General features: G+C 31.3%; 1 protein-coding gene across 2 annotated transcripts; it reads left to right on the forward strand.

Moving 5' to 3' along the window:
- Positions 1–5871: 5871 nt before the first annotated feature.
- On the forward strand, positions 5872–25146 carry RGD3 (ROOT GROWTH DEFECTIVE 3). 2 transcript variants are annotated; one of them, XM_083062287.1, is made up of 30 exons: positions 5872–6034; positions 7253–7271; positions 7356–7441; positions 7527–7621; positions 8211–8425; positions 8962–9016; positions 9768–9849; positions 10320–10654; positions 11016–11124; positions 11258–11870; positions 12061–12193; positions 12395–12463; positions 14078–14289; positions 15098–15320; positions 15460–15633; positions 16657–17082; positions 17162–17596; positions 17739–17858; positions 17942–18421; positions 19912–20450; positions 20806–21298; positions 21376–21444; positions 22031–22135; positions 22220–22447; positions 22528–22791; positions 22882–22931; positions 23158–23267; positions 23367–23449; positions 24215–24427; positions 24662–25146. In XM_083062287.1, exons 3-30 carry the CDS (start codon positions 7393–7395, stop codon positions 24827–24829), a joined length of 6147 nt encoding a protein of 2048 aa, XP_082918413.1. In that variant the 5' UTR covers positions 5872–6034; positions 7253–7271; positions 7356–7392; the 3' UTR covers positions 24830–25146. The 2 variants fall into 2 exon arrangements, with proteins under 2 accessions (XP_082918413.1, XP_082918412.1); XM_083062286.1 differs by having other exon boundaries at positions 7253–7441.
- The last annotated feature ends 1806 nt before the right edge of the window (positions 25147–26952 follow it).

Raw genomic sequence — 26952 nt, forward strand, 5'->3', positions numbered from 1 at the left:
ATTCAATGAAAGAAAATTAAATTTAAATATTTTTTAAAATATAAAAAGGACTGTGTCGTAAGTTAACAGTTGTTCAGAGTTATACAAATTATAGTGTATTATTTTAATTTAATTAAAATATTTTTAAATTCAAATTAAATATTATCTCAAAATACAAAATTAAATGTGCCATGAGTTAACGTTTACATAAGTTATTGTCAGTAGTGCATGTTTTTTTTTAATTTAAGGAAATATATTTATTTAAATATTCTCTTGAAATATAAAAATGAAGGTGTCATGAGTTGGTAATTACACAAATTGTAATGCATTCTTTTAATTTAATTAAAATAGATTTAAAAGAAAAAATTTAATTTAAATATTTTCTTAAAATCTTAAAATGAGTGTGTCATGAGTTAGTAGTTACACAAATTGTAGTGTCTTTTTTAACTTAATTAAATTAGTTTCTTAAAATAGAAAACTATTTTACACAACATTAAACATTATTTTTAATATATATATATATATATATATATATATATGCACTTCATCAATGAATAATTATTAAAATATAAGAAATAGTAAAATTAGTTTTATGGATGAATTATTTTAAATACCACAATAAAATACATATAGAGGCACCAAGTGCCTCGACCTGCTAGTACATACATATTATAAAGGGGATATATTTTGATAACCATCCCTTTGGTCTCCATTTTTTAGTAGATCATTATATTCCTTGAATATAAATAAAAAATTTTCTTATATTTTTTCTAGATAACTATCCATAATTATATACATATTATAAAGAGGATATATTTTGGTAACCATCTCTTTGGTCTTCACTTTTTAGTAGATGATTATGCCTCTTGAATATAAAAAAAAAATCTTCTTATATTTTTTCTAAATAATTATCCATAATTTATAATATTTGTTTGTGTGTAACTATTAGAGGCATGAAGTGGCTCGGTCCCTCTAGTATCTATAAAGGAGATATATTTTGGTAACTATCTTAAGGTTTAAAATAACTTATCTATGAACCACTAGCCTAATGGTCGGGTGGGGAGAGGTTGAGATAGTTAGAAGCATGAGGATAAAAAAATCTTATCTATGGAATGAATTCATTTATTGACATATAATCATATAAATATTTTTACACAATATGATGTTTTACGATCATAAAATTTTCTTAATAGGAAGACCAAATAAGGATTATACTTCATGACGATTTTTAGGTTCCCTACAATTTACGATAAAAATTAAATGTCATTCTGCTATTATTTTTATTTAACATTAATATGAATTAAAACATATATCATAATTAATAAATAATTAAATTGAATAATGTCATATCTTTCAAGAATAAGTTTCAATTCTTTATAAAATACATCATCCATAATTTCTTTGACTTTAAAAAAAATACAAAAATAAATAATACAATGTCATGTATCAATATGAGATATTTAAAATTTCATGTAATTTATTTTAGTTTATGAAAGAAATAACCATAACCTAAAAAATGGAGATATTTTATTTTGCATGAAAGTTGTCAATATAACAGGTATTACTCAATCTTGCATATTATTCTACGAAGTGTTTCTGTCCCCTCTAATATCCACTGTTTGCCTCTAATTATTAGAGACACGAAGTACCTCAACCCCTCTAGTATATTATAATAGGTATAGATCAATCATTTAACATGTATTTTAATAATTTAGAATAATCGCATAATATTATTTAATTTTTTTATTTTTAATGTATTTTAAAATTTAATTTAATGGAATAAACAATCATTATATTATAAATCATATAAAGATAAAAAAATGTTGGAAATTAAATAAATATTGTCATTTGACTTATTTAATAAGAGGTTATAAAATTAAGTTTATAATTTTTTTATTAAATTTAATAGGTTAACTTATTTATTTATATAATATAATTAAAAAAAATTAGACTCATCATATACACTTCACATTTTATAAGTAAAATTTCTTTCACTTTTTATAAAATATCCTTTATTTTTTATTTCTAATTTTTTTATTTTGCACATCCAATGTTCAATTTGTCACATTGTTTTTTGTTTTTCACACATAATTTCTCTCATCGTTTCAATTTTCACATGCACCTTATACTCCTCTCACTCTCCACTTATTTCAATAAGTTGTTTTAATTCTTTTGGTTTTTATATTATTTTTCCTCTTCTTTGCTTTTAGTTTTTACATTATTACTTTTTTTTCTTTCAATTTTTACATGTAGTTGAGATGTAAAATTGGTGTCCGACAGCATTATAAGAGTGTGTAGCTTCCTTAACAATGTCTAAGATGTCAAGTCAAATATGTGTTTTTTTTTGTGCACTTCGCCTATTTATACGGCTAGAAAGTACAACATTAAATTTAGTGTGACAAATAATTCTAGTCTTTCAAAAAAAGTATTTTTCATAATTATGTTTTTAACACATTTATATGGGGTATTTTACTTAATTATGTTCCAAAATGTACTTTATATAAATGTATCATTTTACATAATTTTGAAAAGTTCTTTCTGAAATAGTTAATTTAGGGAGTTTATTGGATTGAGATTTTGAAAAACAATTTTAACATTAAAAAGTTACAAATTTTAATAGATTTTAAAAAACTTTGTAAGAATGTCACGACTTAAAAAAAAACTAAAAGACTTTTGAAACTTGAATTTTAATTAAGACTTTACAATTCATGTTTTAATGGATTTCAATAGATTTTTATGGACTTATGATATAAGATTTTAAAGAATTTTATGAATTTTACAATAAATCATGGATTTATAATACTATATGATTTAGGGAGGTATATTGAATTGAGATTTCGAAAAACAATTTTAATGTGAAAATGTCTTGTGAATTTTAATGGATTTTGAAAGACATTTTAGGAATGTCATGACTTCTAAGGGAGTGTATTTGATTGATGTTTCGAAAGACAATTTTAGTATGAAAAAGTATTGTGGGTTTTAATGAATTTTTAAAAACTTTGTAAGAATGTCATGACTTTTAAGATTTTATTTAAAAATGCTTTTGAAATTATAATTTTATCAAGACTTTGTAATTGATATTTTAATGGAATTCAATCTTTTTATAATATAAGATTTTAAAGGATTTTATGGATTTCACAATAAGAAATATATTTGTAATACTATAAGATTTAATTAAAAGAAATATAACAAAAATTAAAGAAAAGTAAAACTAACATAAAAATTTGCATCTTTTGACAAATAGTTAACTTTAAAGTTATATTAGTCTCCCATGCATTCTTATATTTTCTCTCATGCACTTGAGTCTCAACAATATATTTAAAATTATAGTTTTCATTAACTAGTAATATTGAAGATTGAGATCGATCTACTATTTCAATTAAAATTTCATCACAATGACATTATTTAGAAAGAAAGTTACGTAATGCTACATGTTAATATTTGTTCAGTTTGTATCTTAAATAGAAATCGAGGCACTGACTTAAAAACTGTAAAACGTGAATTACAAAAATATTGAACATCCTTTTAATCACATTTTTGAAATATGCATGATGTAAATTGAAAACTTTATATTCATTTCGAGGGTCATTACCATCACCCGTAAAGTTTTTTTAATATATATTTCAAAATTTCATATTTTAATATTAATTTTCTAAAAGAATGAAAAATAAATTTTTATAATTTTTAAATTAGAACAATAGATAATATTTAATTATAAAAGATCATTATAAATATCTAGTAATTTAGAAAAAATAAAATATTAATAAATTATGCATAAATTAATAGATATGAAAAAGATAAGAGGAAAAGAAGAATAAATAAATAAACGAGAGACATGGATAAAAAAAGAAAGAGAAGAGAGATAAAGAAGAAAGTGAGAGAAAGAGAGTGAGAGGAAAAATAAATGACAGAAATGAATAAAATGAAAAAGAGAAAAGGAGATAGAGAAGAAATGGTGAGAGAGAAACAAAATGGCAAAAGAGAAACAAAATGGTAAGAGAAAATGAGAGGAACAAATATGAAACAGAAAAAAGAAGTGAGAAAATAATTAAGAGAGAGAAAAAGAAATAAATGGTAAAAATAGTAGAGAAAAAAAGTCATGCAAAATCTAAATTTTTTTGGTGTAATTGTTTAATGAGTAAATTAGATGTGAATTATACTAAAAATTATCACAAAATTTAACATTAAAAAAAATTCATTGTCATCTCTATATTTTTTAATACTAATAGACCTTTTTAATTAAATATCATTAACTTTTAATAAATTCTTAAAAAATTATGATTGTTTTAATTGAATACCATAATTTTTTTATAATAATTTTTTTTTATAATCCACTAAAATCCTGATCAAGTACACTCCTCTAATTTGTGTTTTGAAAAAAAATATTATAAAAGAATATTTTGATAATTACAAAACATAATTTTGGAAAGCATACTTTTTTACATACTTTTAAATAGTAATTTCTGAAACATTGCGGGAGAAGAAAAGAAAATAAGAGATATAACTATTATGAGCCAATTATTTGTTTGTAAAATCAAATTTCAAAATTGAACATCTAAGACAAAGAATTGATGCGTGTGAAAATAAATGAGTATTTGAAAAAGAAAAAAAATGCGAAAACAATGACAAGAAAAAGTTCGTAAAGTTGAGAAATTAGAAAATAAAAAATACAAATATACTTTAAAAAGAAATAAAATTTACAATAAAAGTATATTATTAATGTAGGAAAGTGTATAAACCCTAAACCTATTATAAAAATTAGAGGAGTAAAGGCACGAAGTGCCTCTAATAGTTATTCACTAATAAAATATTAGAAAGTTGTGTATAATTATTTAAAAAAAATTTAAGATTTTTTTTTATATCTGAGGGTATAATGGTCCATTAAAAAATGGAGACTAAAAAGTGATTACATCTCCTATATTCCCTTTATAATAGTTATATCTGGGACTATAATGGTTCATTAAAAAATAGAGACAAAAAAGTGGTTACATTTCGTATATCCCTCTTATAATAGTTATAGATATAAGTTCACATATACACAAGCCACATGTATAATCCGTCGGTTCACAAACCTTAACCTTTTTTTTCCTGAATAAACCTTAACTAATATATCTACCAATAATTACCTTGCATACACTCAAATAATTGCATAAACTATCATGAGAAATATTTGTTAATCTAAATTATATTTTATCTTTTATCTTATTTTTTATATTTATTTTTGGCCCTTCATTTTTTTTATAAATATTTTAGCCTTTTATCTTTTTAAATTTGAAACAATTTATTCATGCTAAAACAATGTTTATTTTTAATTTTGATAGACAAATTTAATTTTTTTTTCCTAATTCAAGACATATTATTTTTTGTTTAATTAGATTTGCCTACATTAAAATTATTGAATTTATTTTATGTTTTAAAAAAAACACAAATATGATAAAAATAGTGCAAAAATAAGTCTAATAAAAAACCAAAAAATAAATTAAATATAATATCATACATTTCATGATTGTTTATATTACCTGTTTTTTTTATTATATTTATAACTTTAGTTCAATTTAATAAATTTCATATACATGAATATATCGAGATAATTTCACATTTAAATTAATAAAAAAATTGTAACAAATTTAAAAATGATAATTGTCTTAAAATGATAAAATTACTTCAAAATTTTTAATATAAATAACATATATTATACAAATTTAATAATACAGTTTACTGTGACAAAAATATTAATTGAATACCCTAACTGAGTGGGTTCATAACAATTTTTTTGGTCATAAGGCTATGGCCGGAAACTATGTCGCGAAAAATTGACCAGCCATCTTTTAATTTTAATTTTTTTAAAAATCAATAACAAGAAAAATAAAAATAAAAAGAGGAAAAAAGATTTAAAGTGATGCACACTTTCTCTCGTCCTCTCTCGACTAATCCCTAGCTATTGACGGAGCCTCTTTCTCTCTCGACTCAGACACTCTACCGCCTCATTCTCGCCGGCGATTTTCTCTGCTCCGCCGCCCGACTCTTCCCGCGATCACTTCAACCACAGCCGCCGGTTCGTTTCTCATTCTCCCTGTCTATGTCTCTGTCTATTCAATTTCTTCAATTTTCCCGCACCGCATGATCTATTCTCGATTCCCGTATGCATTTCCGTAGCGAATCGGAAAAGCATTTTTCGTTGTTCTTTTCGCAATTCATACATCAATGATTTGAATCCCACATTCAGGGTTATTCAATTCTTTAGCCTTTATCATTTCTTGCTATAAAACAATGGAGCTTTAACAGTGAATCGAAACTCGCGATTTGTTTTTGCTTTTGTTTCGTTTTTTCTTTCAATCTTTATAATCTCGTCTTTTCCCAGTTATACGAAACTGTTTGTAATCCATTTTTACTCGTACTGGATTGTTGAACTTGCTCTCGTGTTTTCAATCTTTCAATGTTTATAACCGGAAGAAAAGGCCAATCGATTTTCACGGTGGATGAACAGGGCATATACTGGTGGCTATGCTAAAGAAAACTATTCTGGGTGGAAGAAGTTGGCCATTTGCTCCTGTGTTATTACTATTATTATTAGTCACTGTTGTTTTATTAAAGAAGGATTTTCTTTTTATTAGCAAAGGCAGAGACAAAATACATTGGGGAACATAACATATTCTACTAAAATTTAAATTTAAGACTACATAGCAAGCCATAGAAGATAGAACATAGAAGATCTAGTGAAGCAATCTAGACCATTTATACATCATTTGCCAAATTTATCCCAAAATCAGCCAGCACCAAAGAGAAGCCACAAACACACCATACGTAACCCCATTACAAACTAAACACCCAAGGTATGCCTTTGAAGATATTATTGGCATTTCTTTATAAATGCATGTATATTATAATGATCAGTGGTTGGGTTGTAGAGCGTGCTAAATTTCAGCATTCAGCAACATCAAGAAGAAAGTTACTGGCCTTAGAATGCAAAATGCTATAAAAGAATTTTGCAGCAATTCCATACTACATCTGCTTAAATGCACACAAGAAGAAAGAACTTGTGAATCATGCATATTTTCGACATGTCATTTGTATTATTCCTACTAACTACTAGGTATCACTATCAGTTTGAGTCTATAGTTATTTGGATAACTGCAAATAAACGATTGGCATTTCCATGGTCTTAAGCGTGTCTAGCCCTAGGTATGATTGCAGAGTGTATGCCGGATGTTACTGAAGTAATTTTCATGTCTTTGATAACATTCATATTGAACAGTAATTTTTGTGGATGCAGATTGGTGAAAGGTATAAAGGTACTTTGATGTACTGTTACAAAAAAGTAACTGCAAATGTTTTTATTCGATAGCATATTTGTTGGTTGATACTATAGATTATAGGCAAAGGGAGCAAAAAAAGCATTTGGAATGATTTGCTATGGCCCAGCAGTCATCTAGGCTCCAGCGTTTGCTTACTCTCCTCGACAGTATCCTCCATATCTTCCTTATCTTTACATTTATTTGACCTATTATTTAAGTTTTTCTGCATTTTCTTTAACAAAACTTTTAAAGCTGGGTCAACCCAAGCAACAAGGTTGACTGCTGCTCGTCAGATAGGGGAAATTGCAAAATCACACCCTCAAGACTTGACCAGTCTTCTTAAGAAGGTATCAAATTTGCTAAAGTTCTATTCACACTGTTTTGTTGTAATATGCTTAGTTTATATCATATTTATGCACTGTCTTCATTGTATGTCAATTATATTGGTTATGAACTCATGCTCTTTCATCTGTTTATATGATCTCTCTGATTATTTTTTTTGTTGGTGTATGATTTTATGGTTAAATGTTGAGATAATACCACTTCTTGGCCTGCCCCTAATAGTTAAAGCTTTTGGAATAATTTCTTAACATGTTTATATAGCCTCTTTAATACAGTAAACAATCTTCAAGAGCTTAATGCTTGCTTGCTGCTCCTTTTTTTTTTCTTCTTATAATAATATTATCTAAAATAAAATTTCAGCACAAGCAGATGACTGCCTACTCTTATAATAAGGGCATGTTAGAGTTGATCTGCATCTATGAACTTGATCTTGATTTAATTTAATTTCAACAAGGCTTTTTGAAAGTTTATACAAGATAAATATTAAATACTAATGGTTGTTTCTTTTATCTTTCATCTCTTATTTTATATGTTGATAATGTGTCAAATATTTGTCCAATTGATTTTAACATCCTGTTTTCATGTGATGCTTAGGTTTCTCAATATCTGCGCAGTAAAAATTGGGATACAAGAGTAGCAGCTGCTCATGCAATTGGGTCAATTGCTGAGAATGTTAAGCACATAAGTTTGACCGAACTTTTTGCTTCTGTTGTTTCAAAAATTTCTGAGAATGGGATATCTTTTAGCATTGAGGATCTGTGTGCATGGCCTTATTTACAATCAAAAATTACAGGAAGCTCGTTTAGAAGGTTGTACAATAAATTGTTCTTTGACGTTTTTTTTTGCATAAAAAATACATTTCTATTAAGAGAAAAAAAAGAAGGTACACTAGGGGGCTGAATCCTACACAATTGAAAATAGAAAAAAGATAGAAAACATAAAACTAACTGGAAGTGCATCACTAGGCTTCCAAATCCTTTGCATATAAAAACTGGAAATCTCTTGAAACAGCAGTGGGCGAATACTGAAGAGAAGCATAAGCAAAATCAAATGAAACAGATTTAAGAGCAAAGGGACACCTTTTTAGAAGTTTCGGCTTTATACTTCAATCTGTTTTGCCAAAGAGTTGTTTAAACTGAACAGTGAACACTGCTGTAGAGTTCTACACCATTGTTTTTACCCAATCCTTTTTACTGATCCACAAAAAAATGCTCCAAAGTAAAATGCATCTAGAGAGTATTATGAACTGATAAAATATATTTTAATATTGTTTGAAAATAGTTTTCCCCTTATTTTATTACATTGAATATATTTTTTGAAAGATATTTACTTTGTCCCTTGACAGCTTTGATATGAACAAGGTACTTGAATTTGGAGCATTATTAGCATCAGGAGGACAGGTAAAATAATTTCATGTTACGAACTACATCTTATATTTTATTTTTGTGGGTTAACATACTCTCTATGCACAGGCACACACATGGATATTTTACCACTTGATGCTGATATGTTGAGATTGTAAATTTGTAATATAGTATTCACTATCAAAATGCCATATTAATTGCTTTCCTGAACATCACAACTTTATAATGCTAAATCTGTTTCTTCCACCTTATAATTAATATAGATAGATCTTAGAATTTGGATGTAGAGCTTAACTCTACCCTACAAAACAAGTCTATAAGGTGAGGATTTTCCAAGATTTATAAGCTCTATTTAAGTTATATCTCTAGTCAATGTTGGAGTAAACACTACCCTTGAGGCTGAAATTAAGGCAACCCCAAAGAGGCTGCAACTAAGGCAGGCTAGGGGTGACTGCAAATGCTTTCTAACAACAGACTTGGTTGTGTTCTAGACTCTCCATTAAATAATTGAGCTCCAAATGACAGCATATGTTGTACAATACAAAAGAGTTACATCTCCCCTTTCCAATGATTTCTGTCAATTTTTTTTACCGATTAATTTGATTTGATTGTATTAGAATTATCTGTTCCAGGAAATTTTAAGAAATAACTTTTAATTGCCAATCAAGTTCCCATAAAGCCTATGATTGGATTTCTTCTATTTTTTATTTTCTTTTGAGGTTTTCTCGTTTGATTGCATGTGCAGCTATGTCATAGACATTTTATAAAATATCTTGTTTGATTTCAGGAATATGATATTGGAAATGATAATATAAAAAACCCAAAGGAGCGATTGGTTCGTCAGAAGCAAAATCTTCAACGTCGTTTAGGTTAGTAAGAGTGCCTCAAGGTGTAGTATCTCGTCATCCCGTAATGAAATGATAACCTAACAAAGTTCATGATTGCTGAACATGTATGTCATATAATATTCTTATTCATTATCTGCTCTAGTTGATGTAAGTGGACACTTGTAGAGAAGGTGATTTGGTGGCAATGACATTGTATTTATGGGGGTTTGATAAAAAGAGGACCCACCATAGCTGCTTAACTCTTTTGTGCTCCTTCTATTTTCTGCATCTAAAGGAGTTGTAACAAGGCATTGATTTTTATTTATTTTTTTATGACATGAAAAAGCATTTCAGTGCTTTCTGTAGAAAAACTAAAATTAGTAGCTTATGAAAAAAATCAAAGAAAACCCTAATAAAATTGGTCCCCCCCTTCAACCCCAAAACCCCAAGCTTACGCACCCTAAGTTTAAGCTTTATGTCCTGATTCCTTAAATCCTTCTTGGTTAATGTAGGCTTGGATGTCTGTGAACAATTTATGGATATCAGTGATGTAATAAGAGATGAAGATCTTATGGCATCAAAATCAGACTCACATCTGAATGGAATAGATCGTAGAGTTTTTACATCTTGTTCTGTACATAACATCCAGAAAATGGTTGCAAACATGGTTCCTAGTGTCAAATCAAAGTGGCCAAGTGCAAGAGAACTGAATCTTTTAAAGCGGAAAGCAAAAATAAACTCTAAAGACCAAACAAAAACCTGGTGTGAAGATGGAAGTACAGAGGCATCAGGTGCTCAAAATTTGACTCCAAAAGGCACATCTCCTGATCCAGTAAATTTCAGTAAGGTAATATTCTGGTTTGATTCTTAGTTCATTGGAAATTTTTGGCCTTCTAGGGCATGCCTTGTCACAATTATTCCATGACACTCTTATAGTTGTTGCTGGTAGAAATTAATTTTTGATTATTTAATTATAATTATCAATCATTGTTGTTTGTTGTTCTTATTATTGCTGTGGGTGGTGCTATTCTATCATATTTTTTTGTATGATGCAAATTTGGAAATGATTGAACGTATTTCATTTGTCGTTTGTCTATGAAAATGCTATTTTAACCTCAAAGTTTTTTACATGCAAATTGATACATTTTCCATTGATGATCAATCACAAGACATAATTTGGAATTATTTCAATGCATCATTTTGTTTAGGCATTTGTGGATGTTAATCATGACGAAGATGGCTTTGAGCATGATGGGGATGGACAATGGCCTTTCCACGCTTTTGTTGAGCAACTTATTATTGATATGTTCGATCCTGGTAAGCATTTCACCCCTGCTGTCACACTCTGTACAATTTTGAAGAAAATGTGGGATATATATTGACTAGTGCGTTTTTACATTCATTTTACTTATTTTTCTTTGGGTGATTATTTATCAAATGTTGTTGCTAGTTTGGGAGATACGACATGGCAGTGTGATGGCATTGAGAGAGATATTAACTCATCAAGGTGCTTCTGCTGGTGTATTTAAACATGACTCACGCATGTCTGGGACCTTGTTTATTGAATTAGAAGACAAAAGTATACCAAATATATTGAAGAGAGAGAGGGACATTGATTTAAATATGCAAGTTTCAGCAGATGAATTTGTTTTAAACTTGAAGAGGCCCAAACTTGAAGATGTATCATCATCGACCTCTATTGATAGTGTGATGACTTGCAGCAATGAAGGTGATATTGAAATCAGCATTAGTTCTGAAACCCATGGATGCAATTTAAATTTGGATTATGGGAATGGGCAATATAATGGTAATTCTGCTGACAAGTATCTGGAATCTTACTCCGATGGCTTACATGATGCATGCAAGGAGCCTGCTAATATAGCAGAGCAGAAGGGTCATTCTGATGACAATAGTCCCTCTGGAAACCTTAATGTGCTGCGAAATCTTCCTCAGAATTGTGAGCTGATGAACTCGGTTAAAGTGGCTAGAAGTTCCTGGCTTCGAAACTGTGATTTCCTTCAAGACTGTGTGATACGCTTTTTGTGTGTGCTGTCACTTGATCGGTATGATATTTTTGTTCTTTTATATCTTTTAATAAATGAACTAGATCCAGCTGAACTTTGCTCTATGTAAATGACTGGCAAAATTTGGCGCTTCTGTCTTCTCTTATTAATGGCTAATTGTCCAATTGAGACCTCAAAGCTGTCATTTTTTCTGCAAGTCTCTTGATATTTTTTGGTTATTTTATTTCAGCTTTGGAGATTATGTATCTGATCAGGTTGTTGCTCCAGTGCGCGAAACCTGTGCACAGGCATTAGGTGCTGCATTTAAGTATATGCATCCAGCACTAGTAAATGAAACATTGAACATATTGTTGAAAATGCAGGTAAACATCATTTAATACTGCAATTCCTTAACTTTTAAAGTTTTAATAAATGTAATGTACATTGCTTTAAGATGCACTACTTTTAAGATTTTCTGTCTTTTTACATCCCATGGAGCAATTTCCTTTTCTCATGGGTTTTGTTCAAGTTCTCTGACTCATTGGTTTTTAATCTTTATGCTTCTGTTGTTGCCTTTTGTTCAGTGTAGGCCAGAATGGGAGATTCGTCATGGCAGTCTTCTTGGTATCAAATATTTGGTTGCTGTTCGGCAGGTGCATATCTATTTGCCTCCACTTATCTTATGGGTTTTACACACTCTGAATAGCCATTGTTCTGTCTATTTATGATATTTTATCATATGCATGAGATGTTGACTACAACTTTTTTTTACTGGTTTATGCAGTCTGTTAGATTTTATATGTTCAGTAATTATTTTTACAAAATTCTGTGTCTTACCATATTGTCCAAAATTATTTACTGTTTTTTTTCTCTCTCTTCTTTTCTGTAAACTTTGTGTTTCTTGTGGTTTTATAAAAAGGAAGTAGTGCAAGGCCATCCTGGGTCTTCCTGGTACTTGTTTTATTCCCATCCCTGATCCATTGATTGAAAACTTATTTACATCTTATTGGTGTCTGTAAATATTTTTTTAAAAGTAAAAGTTCACAAAATGAAAATTAATGACTTCCTAATTATTCTAGCCCAATATTTGTTTTTTTGGGTATGTTATTATGAATTTCCCATAACTAAGAAAAAAATTTGAAATATTGATGATATTTTTGAGTTGATTACTAGAATACAAATATTACCATAATTCTTGGTCATGAGCTTACGAGTTAGCAGTTTCCGGATCTCTAGTCTTTTACCAAATAGAAACTCTATATGCTTTTTTTTTTAATTTTTTTTGCTCGGGTAGCTTGATGTATTGTTATTTATATTTATATGACTAATAGCAGTTTTTTTTAATATGGGTAGTGTTGCATGTGAATGATTGTTGAATAAATCCTTTTTGGCTTTTAGAAAATGAATTCTCTATGTCCTTATGAATAATATGAAATGGACAGGATATGGGCTGGCCTGGCAGGATATTGGTTGGTGTTGAATTGGAAATAGGAAAATAACTAGCTTGTTTTGGCATCCCTGGGTCATATTGCCAACAGTGTTGTAGCTGTTTAATGTATTCCCATCAGTATGTGATGACTGAATTTAATGGTTTTGACACAAACTCTCAGAAGGATGTTAATAGAATCCACAGAATGTAAACAGTGGGGCAAAGATCCCCTTCTCAGTTCAGTAGTTGTAAGTTCTGGAGAGTGGAGGAGTGCGTAAAACATTTCAATGATCTAAACTCCTAATAAAAATTCCCTACATTAAGTATAGGGTAGGTAACAGCTAAAAAGATTATACTGTAATCATTTTCAATTTTTGATAGTGGTTAGTTCTTGCCCTGTTATGTATACAGGAAATAGGGAGTTATAAGATGGTCTAGGTGGTGTGGGAGAGGGGAGGGACATGGGGTTGGAGTGATAAGGAAGGAGGGAGTGGGTTTGAATTCCCCCAGCTAACATAGTCCACTAATTACCAACATTTGCCGTTCAAAAAAAAAAGTATACAAGAAATAAACTGCATGCCCCACTGCAAGAAACTCCTCTTCAGATCAGAGTCCATTTGATTCTTATTTGGTGCTTTTCCAAGTACAGAGGATGATGGGCAGTAGTAGGCATTACAAAACCGAGACTAAAGATAGTTGGTGTAGGGTGTAGTTTCATTTATGAAAACTTAGTCTTTTCCTAACTGGTGTGCTGCTTCTTTGTCTATTTTATTTTTACTTTAAATTCAAAACATTTTTATTTTGTTCTGGCATCTGATGTGCCTTTTACTGACCCTAGGAGATGCTTTCTCATTTGCTTGGACGTGTTCTTCCTGCTTGTAAATCTGGGTTGGAGGACCCAGATGATGATGTCCGAGCAGTTGCTGCTGATGCTTTAATACCAGCAGCAGCTGCAATTGTTTCCTTGCAGGGTCAAACATTACATTCAATTGTGATGCTTTTATGGGATATATTGCTTGACTTGGATGATTTAAGTCCATCAACTAGCAGGTATCTTACTAAACCTTTTTGTAGTTAGTTTCCTTTACAACCTTACTTACATTATTATACTCCCTTTAATGTAGAAACAATGATGATAGAGAACATGTTAATATGATTACTTTTCAATGCTCCATCAATTATGTAGAGCCTCTTGAAAACTAAAAAGATTTGAAACAAAGAGACTGAGAAAAGTTATTTCTTAATCAGATAATTAGAAAAGGAAGATAGCTACTCCTATATATGGACTTCATTACATTTAATCCAAGAAACTAAACTAAAAACATGAGAATTTCAAGATTCTAAGCTAGCACCTTCCTTATCCGATATTTGTATTTTACTAGGATTATAATATCTTCTTCTTCTTCTTTTATTTATTTATTTATTTTTATATATTTTTATATTTTTAATTTCTCTCCCGTTTTTAATGGTGAAAATTAAATGATAGAGAAACTTGTTTACTAAAATTATAAATTCCTGCTTGCTCGTTAGATTCATTTTTTTTTAATCATCTTTGACTAAACTGATCACTTAGCTTTGCTGATTAAGTGTGATGAATTCTTATGCTTTATAATAGTAGGATGATCTGGCCATATTTTGTAATGAATTCTTTGAAGTAGCTGAATCTTAGTACTTGCATAAAGACAGAAACATACTTTTAGTTTAGAGGTTATTCAGAGAATGTATGGGTTTTATAATTTCAAACAATTTTCCACCAATTCTAGGTCTTGGGGTATAGTTTATCTTGTAGAGACCAAAGGCACCAACCGAAGTTTTGCAATGTTATATTAGTATAAATATGTTAGTTATCCGTTTGCAGTGTAATGAATCTGCTGGCTGAAATCTATTCTCAAGAAGAGATGGCTCCAAAGATGTATAAAGTTTTTAAATTGGGTGACAAGGAAATGGAAAATGGAGTAGGTGGTTGTGGCGATGATGATGGAGAAGAAGATCCTTATGTGCTTACAGCATTGGCGCCGCGTTTGTGGCCCTTTATGAGGCACAGTATCACATCTGTTCGTTATTCTGCAATCCGGACTTTGGTATTTATCCTTATTCCTTGATGTTTGATGAATTGAATCTCATCTAATGCTCCTTGTGATGTATTTATCATGTGGTTTCTTTTTCACGAAAGGTGGTACATGCCTTGGTAATGTCTCAACATAAATTTTCCATTTTCAGGAGAGGCTACTTGAAGCTGGATATAAAAGAAGCTTGTCTGAGTTGTCTAGTGCTTCATTCTGGCCCTCTTTTATATTTGGAGATACCCTTAGAGTTGTCTTCCAGAATCTGCTATTGGAAACAAATGAGGATATTTTGCAATGTTCTGAGAGAGTTTGGAGTCTCCTTGTTCAGGTATATCATCTGATAAGAGGGTTATTTTTGATTAAATGTCATTCATTATAATTTTCATGTCAGTCAAAGCAACCTGTACTTCAACTCTCTACTTGTCTTGTTCCAGTCTATATTATGGCTTAAAAAACAAAATCTTAGGGACTATATTTGATGTTGTATAGAGCCCTAAACAAGATTTATTTCTCGGTGTTTCACAGGCTTTCAGCTCATGTGATGCAGAGATAAACATATTGTCAGGACTTTATTTGTTGATTGTCAAGATATTAGTTTTAATAGCTACAGAAATAATGTACTGTACTATATTAACATATGATCTAAAATTACATGTATGCACATTGTTACAAATTTAACAAATCAAGATTCCATCAATAATATAATATTCATGTTTTCCTCTCTTAGAATGGTAGTTGTTATCAGAATATTGTTGGGCCAGTTGTGGATTGCGTTACTAAAACCAGTTGGTATTTATGTTGGTTTTAGCAACTTAGTGATATTATACTATTTAGCTATTATTATAACTATCCCTTTCAAGCTGGATCATGTAAATCATATGTACATTGTTTGTTAGAACTGTAGCTAATCCTGGACCTCTAAGAGAGGCTTTGTACATATGTGTATTAGCTGATCACTCGAATTGGTGAAGCTTGTAGAAATGCACATGATATGTTTGTAGAGTAGATGACAATATATATAACTTGGGTTATTTATTTAATTATTTATGTTTGTGTGTGTGTAATTTTCACATCTAAATATTGAGTTGAAGTTTGATTTTTTTTTTTTCCTTTTTCAATTCTATCTTCCCACTGCTTTATGACTAACCAATCATTGTTTTTCTTGTGGTGTTGTAAGTGTCCATGAGGGTTCATTTTTTTTCTTCTGAAGGATCTTCTCAACTCTTCCCTAATCCCTGGACCCTAAAATGTGGTTGTTTTGATCTTCCTCTTGTGGTGTTGGATGATTAAAATTTATGTTTATATTTTTCTATTTTCTCATCCATCAAGTTGTCTGCCTAATTGATGGCAGTGTTCTGTGGAGGACTTGGAGATGGCTGCAAGGTCTTATGCAGCTTATTGGATAGAACTTGCATCAACACCATTTGGCTCAACATTAGATGCCTCAAAGATGTATTGGCCAGCTGCTTTTCCACGAAAAAGTCAAATTAGAGCAGCTGCTAAAATGAGAGCTGCCAAGATTGAAAATGAATGTGGTTTGGATTTTAGTTTTGAATCTACAAAAGGAACTGTTCCACAAGATAGAAATGGAGATGTTCCTATGAGTTCTGTTAAGATAGTTGTTGGTGCTGATGTGGACACATCTGTAACTCATACCCGGGTAGTTACTGCAACTGCTTTGGGAATTTTTGTTTCTAAGCTGCCAGAGGGTTCCTTAAAATATGTGATTGATCCACTGTGGAGCTCTCTAACCTCGTTGTCTGGTGTCCAACGCCAGGTATGTGTTCATGTACAATGAACCTACATCCAAACAATCTTCAGCCTTTTCCTGCTTTAATATTGTCTATTGTATTCAGGTTGCATCGATGGTACTTGTTTCTTGGTTTAAGGAGATTAAGAACAGGAATTCGTCCAAAAACCTTGATGGTATCCCCGGTGCCCTCAAAGATTGGTTGCTGGACTTATTAGCATGTTCTGACCCAGCATTACCAACAAAAGATTCTCTTCTTCCTTATGTTGAACTTTCCAGAACTTATGCAAAGATGCGTAGTGAAGCTGGTCAATTGCTAAATGCAGTCAAGTCTTCTGGTATGTTTAATGAGTTATTGTCTGCAACCCAAATTGAGTTGGATCGCTTGAGTGTGGATGATGCCATTGGTTTTGCATCAAAAATTCCAGCATTGTGTAATGATAGTTCTTCAAATGAATCCTTGGGAAAAAACATTATGGATGATATTGAATCCTCCAAACAGAGACTCTTGACAACTTCTGGATATTTAAAATGTGTTCAGGTATACTTTAAAAAATTATATTTGTTATTATTCCAAACTTTCTTGAAGTGGTTGGTGTTACATCATTTGTATTTCATCTGTTTTATGCTGTCCTCAATAGATTTTTCACATGCTTATTTCTGGTTCATGGGATGATTTGCAGAGTAATTTGCATGTTACAGTCACATCTGCAGTTGCAGCTGCAGTTGTCTGGATGTCTGAATTTCCCACACGACTTAACCCAATCATTTTGCCTTTGATGGCTTCAATCAAACGAGAGCAGGTGCTAGTTTAACTTTTACTGTTTTTCTAGTGCTATTTACATGTTTAATGTATTGATATTTGATAGAATGTCTTATTTTTCAGGAGGAAATACTGCAAATGAAGTCAGCCGAGGCCCTTGCTGAGCTAATGTATCACTGTGTTGCACGTAGACCTTGCCCCAATGATAAATTAATTAAGAATATTTGTAGTTTAACTTGCATGGATCCCTCTGAGACCCCTCAAGCCAAATCCCTTTGTACCATGGAGAGTATTGATGACCAAGGTCTTCTGTCTTTTAAAACTCCTGTGAGCAAACAGAAGTCAAAGGTCCATGTGCTTGCTGGTGAAGATCGGGCAAAGGTTGAGGGATTTTTAAGTAGACGTGGATCTGAGCTATCATTGAGGCTTCTATGTGAAAAGTTTGGTGCGTCATTGTTTGATAAGCTTCCTAAGCTGTGGGATTGCCTTACTGAAGTGCTTAAGCCCAGCTCGTCTGAATCTCTACATGTCACTAATGAAAACCAAGTTACTATGTCTATTGAGTCTGTTAGTGATCCTCAGACCTTGATTAACAATATTCAGGTTGGTATTATCAATTTCTACATGCGAACTTGTTTCATTACATGTATAAGCTTTTGCATCATTAGCTCTGACTGAACTTGTATGAGTTAAACTGCATTATCATAAGATAATGGATGAAATTGTCAAAGAGATATCCCTTTGAGGGATTGGGTTTTGTTTTAATTTTTTGTTATGTAGGATAGAACACTGGAAAATAAGACCCAAGTCCTATGAATTACCGGAATTTTCACAAGCCTCCCCGATCTGTAGATTTTCTAAATAGGAGAAAGGTTTATGAAAAATCAGCTCTTGAAATTGGAATGTAATCTCTGCCTATACTTTGTATTTGAATTTTCTTTATGCATGTGTTTAAGTTGAGTATGAAACCACAATATAGAATTTTCGTGGTGCCCCTGAATGTCTAGACACCAGTCTGCCTGAGCATCCTTGGGATAATCAATGAATAGAGATCTAAAGAGACTCCAAATGTGCATTTTTATGGTTGGGTTTTGATATTGTGATTGTACATAAGCACAAGTAGAACACTATTTGAATCTTTTAGCTGAATGTATTTCAGTTTTCTCTTTTGGTGTGTATGCACAGATAGCACTGTACAGTGTACATTTTGAAGTATGCAAGAACTGTAACTATGATTACACCCTTGTCTCGATAACCTTTTGAATCATGTCTAGTTGAACTTGTTTGCTAAGTAGAAGTTCTTTCTTGGATATTATTTTGGATTCCTTAAGAGGTTGATTTACTAAAATAGTTACACTATTGGCTATAAATTCATTAAAAAAATTTGTCACTGTAAAATTCTCCAGAAATTTTCATTATAATGAATCTTTTGATCTTTTCTTCGTATTAATACCTTTATGACAAAAAGTGCAGGAAAAAATATCAGTATAGTATTTTGGGTGCATGTATTGTAACTTTCTTATATATATATATATATATATATATATATTTCTAATGATTTATGTTGCACTGCTGTTCAATGGTTTCAAATTTGGGAATATTTTCTTTGTTTGTTGGTGTGATCACATGGTTTTGTATTGACTGGTTCAATAAATTCTTCCAGTTCATCCATACTCATTTGTAAAGAATTTAGTTGGAGATGAGAAAAATAAAACAGAATTATATGAAACTGAAAAATGAAATTTTATTCTGATTATGAAGAGTTAGCTTCTACTAAAAGAATTTATCTTGTATATATACAGCAAGATAACTTCTACTAGAAGCTCAAACTGTTAGCTTCTGCTGCAAGCTAAAGACTAGATAGCTTCTTTTAGAAGCTGAAACTTAGCTTATGCTGCAAGCTAACAGAATGGCAGTTGGCTAATTAACTCTGACTGGGCACTGGGTGCTGAACTGATAACCTAGCACATCAGTTAGAATACCCATATGTAGAGCACAGAAAATAGCCATGCACTAAAGTACACAATTAATTTGTAAATCTTTAGTGATTTCACATAGTATTCTGCTTAATGTGCAACATGGTTTTCTTGCAGGTGGTGCGCTCTGTTTCTCCCGTGTTAAATGAGGAGTTGAAGCCAAAACTGTTGTCACTTCTCCCGTGCATTTTCAAATGTGTTCAACATTCTCATGTTGCAGTTAGATTAGCTGCTTCACGCTGCATCACTTCAATGGCACAGTCAATGACTGTGAAAGTTATGGGAGCTGTGGTTGAAAATGCTATCCCTATGTTGGAAGATGCATCATCAGTTTATGCTCGACAAGGAGCAGGCATGTTAATTAGTTTTCTTGTTCAGGGGCTGGGTGTAGAGTTGGTCCCTTATGCTCCTCTATTGGTGGTTCCACTTCTAAGGTGCATGAGTGATTGTGATCAGTCTGTCAGACAGAGTGTGACCCATAGTTTTGCTGCTCTTGTACCTTTACTTCCTTTGGCGCGAGGCCTTCCTCCACCAATTGGATTAGGGGAAGGTGTTTCTAGAAATGCTGAAGATTTGCAGTTTTTGGAGCAACTACTTGACAACTCTCATATTGAAGATTACAAGTTGTGCACTGATTTGAAAGTAACATTGAGGAGGTAAATTGGACTTATTTTGTTATTTTGAGAGAGAGAGAGAGAGAGAGAGAGAGAGAGAGAGAGAGAGAGAGAGAGAGAGAGAGAGGGGGGGGGGGGATGAAAATTTGTGTTGAAGTCTTCATGATGAAAATGACAAGTCTTAATTGTTGTCAATCCTTGTATCTTCTGGCTTGATCTTTTCATTATTCGACCCTATTTTGATCTCATCCAAGACAATGCATTCTCCCCTTAGTTTTTTTTCCTCTTATTCTAGCTACTTGACTCTTTACCCATGACTACATTTTTATTTTTAGATATATGATCTATTGGTTTTACCTTTTAGATTATATTACTATTGTTGTTCTTATGTTTCCAGGTATCAGCAGGAAGGCATCAATTGGTTAGCTTTTTTGAAACGTTTCAAGCTTCATGGAATTTTATGTGATGACATGGGACTTGGAAAGACACTTCAAGCATCAGCAATTGTGGCCTCTGGTATAGCTGAGCATCGAGCTTCATTTGGGAATGAGGATCTTCTGCCATCTTTAATTATCTGCCCATCAACTCTAGTTGGGCACTGGGCATTTGAGATAGAGAAGTATATTGATGTTTCTGTTATATCTAGTCTTCAATATGTTGGTTCTGCTCAGGATCGAGTGCTTCTTCGAGATCATTTTTGCAAGCATAATGTCATCATAACATCATATGATGTTGTCCGTAAAGATATTGATTTTTTGGGACAGCTGCTGTGGAATTACTGCATTTTAGATGAAGGGCATATAATCAAGAATGCCAAGTCTAAAGTTACACTTGCTGTAAAACAGTTGAAAGCCCAACACCGCTTGATATTGAGTGGGACACCCATACAGGTTGGTGATGAGTTTATGTCTCATTAAGTTACAATCTGTAACCACTAATCTGATAAACGTGTTACCTTTTCTTGCAGAATAACATAATGGACTTGTGGTCTCTTTTTGATTTTCTGATGCCTGGATTTCTTGGAACTGAGAGACAGGTATTTCTTGCTGCTTGTCATTATAATCTACATAACTGCAACTTGTGATTGGTATTGGCTATAATTTGGAAACAAGCTAAATTTGGTACATTATGGTCTTAAAACAGGCAGAATTATGTTTAGTTTTTAAAAAAGTTATTGAAATAGTTGACGTAATAAAGTATTCCCCTGGATCCTATTTTAATGCATGTTTGAATTAGCTCAATTTGCACTCAAAGTGTTTTTTAGCTTAAAGTTTACTGTCAAACTCTCATCCAGGGGGAGGGGGAACTTCCTTTTGAGACAACATTTTGTTCCAACATTATTTCCCCCATGCTAGAATGAACATGTCATCGCAAGTCATCAACTGAAGCCTAGGTGCAATGTTGTTGATTTACAATGTCAATTCGTTTTGGTTCCAACATGTAAATTTCCCTCGAGATATTAGGTCCCTTATATTTAGTTTGAGTTTCTTTTAGACATGTCTCAGCCATATAGGTATGTACTTTGTGAATGGTAATGCTTTATCTACCAAGTGCCAATACATTTTAACATTATTCTTTTAATTGTTGTCTCAATGGGCATTCATTTAATGTGGCTTTAACAGTTCCAAGCCACATATGGAAAACCGCTTTTAGCTGCAAGAGATCCTAAATGCTCCGCGAAGGATGCTGAAGCAGGAGCTCTTGCTATGGAGGCATTGCATAAGCAGGTGATTTTCTCTTTTTCGTTAATGTGCTGCACTTGTGTTTTTTTTTTTTTTGGCCTTCTAACTTTATGTACTTCTGTTCTCTAGGTAATGCCTTTCCTCCTTCGTAGGACAAAGGATGAAGTCTTGTCTGATCTGCCAGAGAAAATAATTCAAGACAGATACTGTGATTTGAGCCTTGTACAACTCAAACTTTACGAACAGTATTCTGGTTCCCGTGTAAAACAAGAAGTGTCATCTATTGTGACAACAAATGAATCTGCAGCAGCAGAAGGAAGCAGTGGTTCTACTAAAGCTTCTTCACATGTTTTCCAGGTAATAACATTTCTTTAGATATCAATTAAGTATTGTTCCTACTATTCTTTTAACGCATAGAAATCCAATCTATATTTCAGGCGCTTCAATACTTGCTAAAACTCTGTAGTCATCCATTGCTTGTCATTGGTGAGAAGATTCCAGATTCACTGTCTAGCATCCTCTCAGGAGTGTTTCCTGCTGGCTCTGATGTTATTTCAGAACTTCACAAACTCTGTCACTCTCCAAAATTGGTTGCTCTTCAGGAGATTCTTGAAGAATGTGGAATTGGAGTTGATAATTCATGTTCTGAGGGTGCGGTTAACATTGGGCAGCATAGGGTCTTGATATTTGCTCAACATAAGGTGATGATTGCCTTTTCTTTGGGGCTACTTTCTTTCTGGAGATTAATAAATGGTCTACTGATTTGTCATTTAACAATTGCTTGTTTTCAGGCTTTCCTGGATATAATTGAAAGAGATTTGTTTCATACACACATGAAAAGGTTAGTTACTGGACCCGGTCATCTAGTTAATAAATTTATGGTTTTGATACACATGAAAAGAGATTTGTTTTCAGGTTTGTTTCATTGCATTCAATGATTGTTGTTGAAAGCTCTTTTTGTTTTTGAACAACTGCAGCTTGTTGTTTTGCACTAAACTGTGATACTCTAAAATGGTTATTTTTTTATTCTGAGCTTTCATCTTGCATTTTTCCTTTCTGCATTATAGTGTTACATATTTGCGGTTAGATGGATCAGTTGAGCCAGAAAAGCGCTTTGAAATTGTCAAAGCTTTCAATTCTGACCCTACCATCGATGTCTTACTGCTTACAACACATGGTAAGTTTTTTTACCTCCTTGTCTTATTGACCTACCCACTTATTTCTCTTATAGTTGTAGCTTAGTATTTTGAAATTGTATTAAATTCTCCATCTGCAGTGGGTGGGCTTGGTTTGAACCTGACATCTGCAGATACCCTTGTTTTTGTGGAGCATGACTGGAATCCGATGCGAGACCATCAGGTAATTATGATGATTTCTTGGGGTTTTCTTTTTCCGGTCAAGACAATTCTAATTTTGTGGGCATAGAATTCAATATTAGCTTTGGGATTTGTTTCTTCGATATATTTTTAATTAGGTTTTTCAGATTCAACTCTAGTTGTATGTACTAGATAGTAGTTGGTTGTTTAAGATTATTTTTTGAAAAAAATCACTTTCTTATTTCAAAAATTTAAATATTTTAAATTGTTTTGATAAGGTTTTTACTTTTTACAAAAGAAAGAGTCTGAAAATAATTAAATTTTGGATTTTTATTGGAAGCTAATAGGGACAGCTTTTCAACATAATCACTTTGTTATTGATGAGAGAAAGAAGAGGGACAGATACGAAACTGTTTTTTAAACGAAAATATCCACAATTGCTTATTGTAGTTTACAACTGAAAATCTTGTTCGTATATTGTTTTTGAGGGATTCTTAATGTCTTCTATTGAATTTTTTCAAGGAAAAAATATTTTTATATTCATATACTCTAACAACATAAAATCACCTTTCAAAAATAAAAGGGGGTTCTTATAATATAACCACATGCAAAATACCTTCTGAAAAACGATATTTGTTTTTCCAATACCTTGTAATCACTTTTTGTTTTTTCAAAAGCTCAAGCAAACGACTCTTGGTGGTGTGCGTCGTATATATTGTCTTCTTGCATGCCCTTTCTACTTTTAGTGCCTAACAACATGGTGTTTTTCTCATGTTGCGTCACTTGTTCTCGTATTAATAATCTGCAGGCTATGGATAGAGCACACAGGTTAGGTCAGAAAAAGGTAGTTAATGTCCATCGGCTAATAATGCGTGGTACTTTGGAAGAGAAAGTTATGAGTCTGCAAAGGTTCAAAGTGTCGGTGGCTAATGCTGTCATTAATTCGGAAAATGCTAGTATGAAAACAATGAATACAGATCAGTTGCTTGATTTATTTGCATCAGCAGAGACGTCGAAGAAGGTATGGATACATGTTTATATCTGGTGTAGTTGCTCTAAATGCCGAATATTAGAATTTGAATATGACTGGGTCAGTTGTTTTGTGAATGAAGATTTAGCATTATTAATTTTGTTTTTATATGCCATTTGTATGTCTATCCTGGTAATCTTAGGTTGCTAGAGGAATTGATTAGTGTGTGCCATCTTATTTTATGCATGAAGCTCTAATGTTTTGGGGGCATGATCATTTATATAGGGGGCATCTGTTGCGAAGAGTTCAGAGAACTCTGATGGAGACGCTAAATTAGTAGGCAGTGGAAAGGGATTGAAATCAATACTTGGAGGATTGGAGGAGCTTTGGGACCAATCACAATATACGGAGGAGTACAACCTGAATCAATTTTTAGCAAGGCTTAATGGCTAGTATTCCAGATTCATTAAAGAGTCAGTGTGTACATATCCAAGAGTACAAATTTTGACATTGTAACATCTCATTTTTTTCCCCACCATGCCCTTCAGTCATTTTTTGTCGTCACTTTTTGGATAACCCAATGTTTGGCACCTGCTCGCGTGTCAAGGTAAATCAGTGTCTGTATTTTACAGGGCATTGAGGATAGAGTGACTGGTGGTGTGATATGTAGAGAAATGAACCAGTGTCGGCTTCAGGAGGCATGGAGTAATATTTTTTGGATTTTGTATATATACAATCATTCCTAATTATAGTTATAATCATTGCTAACACGTAATGCCTTGCCTTTTGCAATGTTCTTCGGGAAGTTACAAATACCAAAAATACCTAACACCTCTCATTCTCATAGTCGTCAATCTGCTAAGCCATCGAAGACGGCTAGTGAAACGCATTTAGATTTGAAGAACTGCTTAATTTGGATGGTTTTCTGCTGATTAAATAAAATGGAACAAGTTTTCCTTTTGCTTGTTTGGAAGATGCAATTACAAAATAATTGTGGTTTTAATGTTTAGAAACTTTTTCTTCATTATATTTTAAGGTTTGTTAAAAGTTCGCCTTTTTCTAACGGAAAAGTGGGACTTGTGGTGTGTTTGTGATAACTGAAAATTAAATTATTTTCATAATTAATTATTGAAATATTTTATTATTGTTATAATTGATTATTGAAATAATTTATCCAAACAAAATTAGTTTTTTTCTAGATAAATTTCTAAAAAAAGCGTTTTTAAGATAATTAATTTAGTTTGGGAATGAAAGAATAAATCAAGCTTTGTTTGTAGATTTGAGAATTAGAATGTTAAAAGGGAAATAAGCGAGCGGAAATAATCTAACAGCTCAAAGTAACTAATGTTAGAAAAAAAGAATTTTTTTAGCAAAAGGAAAAAAATTGCCAAATAGATAATTTATTTCATATACAACTTTTGTATTGTAAAAATAACTGAGATGTAAGGAAAAAAATTTTCCAGACGCGTTCGCTATTACTGTGCAATGGGGTGTTAAATTTTTCCTAATTAAAATTTTAGGCTAAAATGTTATTTGTATTTTTATTTATAATATAGGCATTTTGATTTTACTCAAAATATAAATACATGTTTTAGATATGTATATTTTATTATTGATTAAATTTATTAAAAATCACAATTTTGTACTTACCAATTTCCGTTAATAAGTTTCATTCATAATTTTATAATTCTTAATAATTTTAATTAATAATAGAGTGTATAAAGAAGATTGTATTAGAGAGTATTTTGGTATCTTATTCTTAATAAAAGAAAGAAAAAAAAAAGGTATAATAAACAATAGGTCATTGAATTTTTTTTTTAAACTTTTAATTAGTTTTCTAATCTAAAAAACATTTGTAACAAAGAATGTGTTTGGTTTAAATGAGGGCATAAAAAGAGAAGTGAAGGGAGTAAAAAAGTTAAAAAATTTATTTGATTGAAAAGAGATTTGGTTTTCGAATGGAGAAGAAAGATTTTAAAAATTAACTTACTTTTATATTCTTACAAGTTTAAATTAAGGAACATAAATAAGTATTTTTTTTTTTGATATTATACTTACATTTTCTGTCTTCTCTAAATCAAATTAGATAATTTTTTTTTTTGCTATCCTTCAATTTTCTACATTCTCTTTCTAAAAGTTAAATCAAGCAAGACGAGCTTGTAAAATCTCTCCCATCAATTTTTCTCCAATAAAGTATTATGGAAGTCTTTTACCTTCTATAATTTTGATCTCATAACTTTCGAAAATACTTTATTTAATTTAATTTTATTATATCTTCTAATTAATTACCAAAAACTACTTAGACTCATTATATACCGCTTTCATATTTAATTTTAATTATTTTTATCATTTATTTTACTTTATTATTATTATTTTTAATAAAATATAAAAAAAAAATCAAAGTGCCTTTTGTAATAATAATAATACTTAATACATATAAATAATGAGTATGTTTAGATAAAAGATGAAAAAAATTATGTACTGAATAGGAGTAAAAATAATTTTATAATAATATTTTTTATTATTTTGTATTTGATTTATGAAACAATTTTTATTTTCACTGAATTATTTATTTA

The sequence above is a fragment of the Cajanus cajan genome, chromosome 8 (assembly GCF_000230855.2).
Source record: "Cajanus cajan strain Asha chromosome 8, NIPB_CcT2T_4, whole genome shotgun sequence".
NCBI lineage: Eukaryota > Viridiplantae > Streptophyta > Magnoliopsida > Fabales > Fabaceae > Cajanus > Cajanus cajan.

Excerpts from the sequence above, each read along its gene's own strand:
- RGD3 (XM_083062286.1), top strand. The coding sequence starts at position 7,393 with ATGGCCCAGCAGTCATCTAGGCTCCAGCGTTTGCTTACTCTCCTCGAC. Across the intron at positions 9,017-9,767 it reads TATTAGCATCAGGAGGACAG|GAATATGATATTGGAAATGA; the intron begins GTAAAATAATTT and ends GTTTGATTTCAG. Across the intron at positions 15,321-15,459 it reads ATTCTGCAATCCGGACTTTG|GAGAGGCTACTTGAAGCTGG; the intron begins GTATTTATCCTT and ends TTCCATTTTCAG.